The following is a 2,118-nucleotide window of genomic DNA, read 5'->3' on the forward strand; positions in this document are numbered from 1 at the left end:
CTCCTCCTCCTCCTCCTCTTCTTCCTCCTCCTCCTCCTCCTCCTCTTTTTCTCTTCCTCCTGCGTCCCCTCCTCCTCTTCCTCCTCCTCCTCCTCCTCCTCCTACGCACCCCGTTATTCCAGCACCCCAATGTTGGACCTTCTGGTCTGCCTCGCGGGCAAGAGCAAGCTGAGTCCGTCCGGCCTGGCCCTACAGCTCGTGTCAGAAGACACTGGCAAACCCATGGCTTATAAGCCCAACCAAACCATCGGCTCACTGGGCGGCCGCCTTGTCAGACTGGTCAGCAAAGATGAACTCAGTGGCAAGAACAAAGCCAAAAATACCAAGAAGGGTCAACAGCCGTTTGAGGTACGCCTACTTAATATGTTTGATGGAGTGACCGGCGACACGGTTTGTATGTCACTGGTTATGTTGTTGTGTGTGTGTGTGGTAGCCTATCCGTTCGAAATGTTTGGAGCCCCGAAGAGCGTGCTCTTCGCCAGGGCCACCGCCTCCCTTGGGTAGCGGGTGAGGTATCCCCCCTGAATCCCCCCCCCCCCCCCCCGAAGAGATGCCAACGGTACATATATAATATGTGTTCATCTAGTCAGGTATGTACCATCGGGCCTGGACTGAACTTTGAACAGGTCAGTCTATACAGCTGTGAATGAGGTCCAGTCAACTTCAGTAACCTTTAACCTTTTACAAGATAATATAAGAGCAACAGGCCCAGCGTAGGTGCACTGGTCACAGAGAAAATCACATTCAGACATTTATGTTGTTGTTGTTTTTATTACAAAGTTGGACATACCCTCATTTTCTATTAATCTTTAAAACTTTATTTTTCAGTATTCTATATGGAATATATTTTCTCTTGCTTCTTTATGTTTGGCCTCGCTGTAAGGGTTTTTTATTTGCAAAAATGTATGATTTGACAATCAAGTAGGAGTTTTTATTTCTTTCTCAGTGTTCTCTTATCTCTCATTTGGTTCACCCCTCCCCTCTCTCCCTCTACTTTTTCTCTCTTGGGGTCTCCCTAATCTCTGTCTCTCGTTCTAATGTGTCTTAATCTGTTTTTATATCCCCAGCAATTGCATTTTGTTTGTTCGATAACAATGTTTTTGCACGCATTACTCACTCTTTATCTGGCGATATTTCGTTTGTCATGGTGCTGATAAGTCAGAAATGAAAAAGGAAAGAGTAATTATAGACAAGCGTGATCTTTTTCTGCTTTTTTGTTTTATTATATTATATTTTATCTATTTATTTATTTATTTTATTTTATTTTATTTTTTGTTGTTAATATATTATGTTTTATCTATTTATTTATTTATTTTATTCTATTTTATTTGTATTTATTATTATTATTATTATTTTTTTATTTTTAAAAAAATTTTTTTTTTTTTGTTTTTTTTTGGGGGGGGGGGATTTTGTTGTTGTTTTAGTAGTGGAGAGGGTACATATATAATATGTGTTCATCTAGTCAGATATGTACCATTGGGCCTGGTCTGAACTTTGAACAGGTCAGTCTATACAGCTGTGAATGAGGTCCAGTCAACTTCAGTAACCTTTAACCTTTTACAAGATAATATGAGAGCAACAGGCCCAGCGTAGGTGCACTGGTCACATTCAGACGTGTCTGAGTCTGGCATCATGTCTACTGAAGGGGGTGGCGATGTGTAACTAGTTGTGTGTTTGGGAGTCCCAACAGATATTATCATTGGACCCCCCCCAAAAAACATTCGACAACTGTTGGCCTGAGGTAAATAAAATAAAAGATCGAATTTGACTCTAACCCCGAAATACAATTGCCGCAAGTCTTGTGGGATTAAAAAGATCAGATTCTAATGACGCCGTCTCAAACCAGAGCCGCCAACAGGAAATCTGGTCGCAGTGGTTGTCGGCGCTGTGCCGATTCTGCAAAGTCGGAAAGACATTGGATACGTTTGAATTGTCTCTAAAAATGGTCGTCGTTTGGCGTACTTGACTGTGGCGTGCTGCTGGAGCTAACTTGGCTTACTCTGTTTTCCCGAAAGGCAAGAGCCTATCATTTTTATGTATCGACAGTTCAAGACCGCTAGTTGTTGGAGGGTCTGGCCTGCTGGTTATTGTCCATGACTGTATCATGGGGGTGGGGGT

General features: G+C 42.4%; 1 protein-coding gene across 1 annotated transcript in view; it reads left to right on the forward strand.

Annotated features, from left to right (window-relative positions):
* Window positions 1–122: 122 nt before the first annotated feature.
* The window catches only part of LOC101855295 (flocculation protein FLO11), a gene marked incomplete at its 5' end in the record, with an annotated part of 37,174 nt that continues 35,178 nt past the window's right edge, over window positions 123–2,118 (forward strand). The window contains 1 exon segment of the mRNA XM_005109448.3: window positions 123–348. Coding sequence (XP_005109505.2) covers window positions 123–348 — 226 coding nt within the window.

This window comes from Aplysia californica, unplaced genomic scaffold (genome assembly GCF_000002075.1).
Source record: "Aplysia californica isolate F4 #8 unplaced genomic scaffold, AplCal3.0 scaffold00780, whole genome shotgun sequence".
NCBI classification, from domain to species: Eukaryota; Metazoa; Mollusca; class Gastropoda; order Aplysiida; family Aplysiidae; genus Aplysia; species Aplysia californica.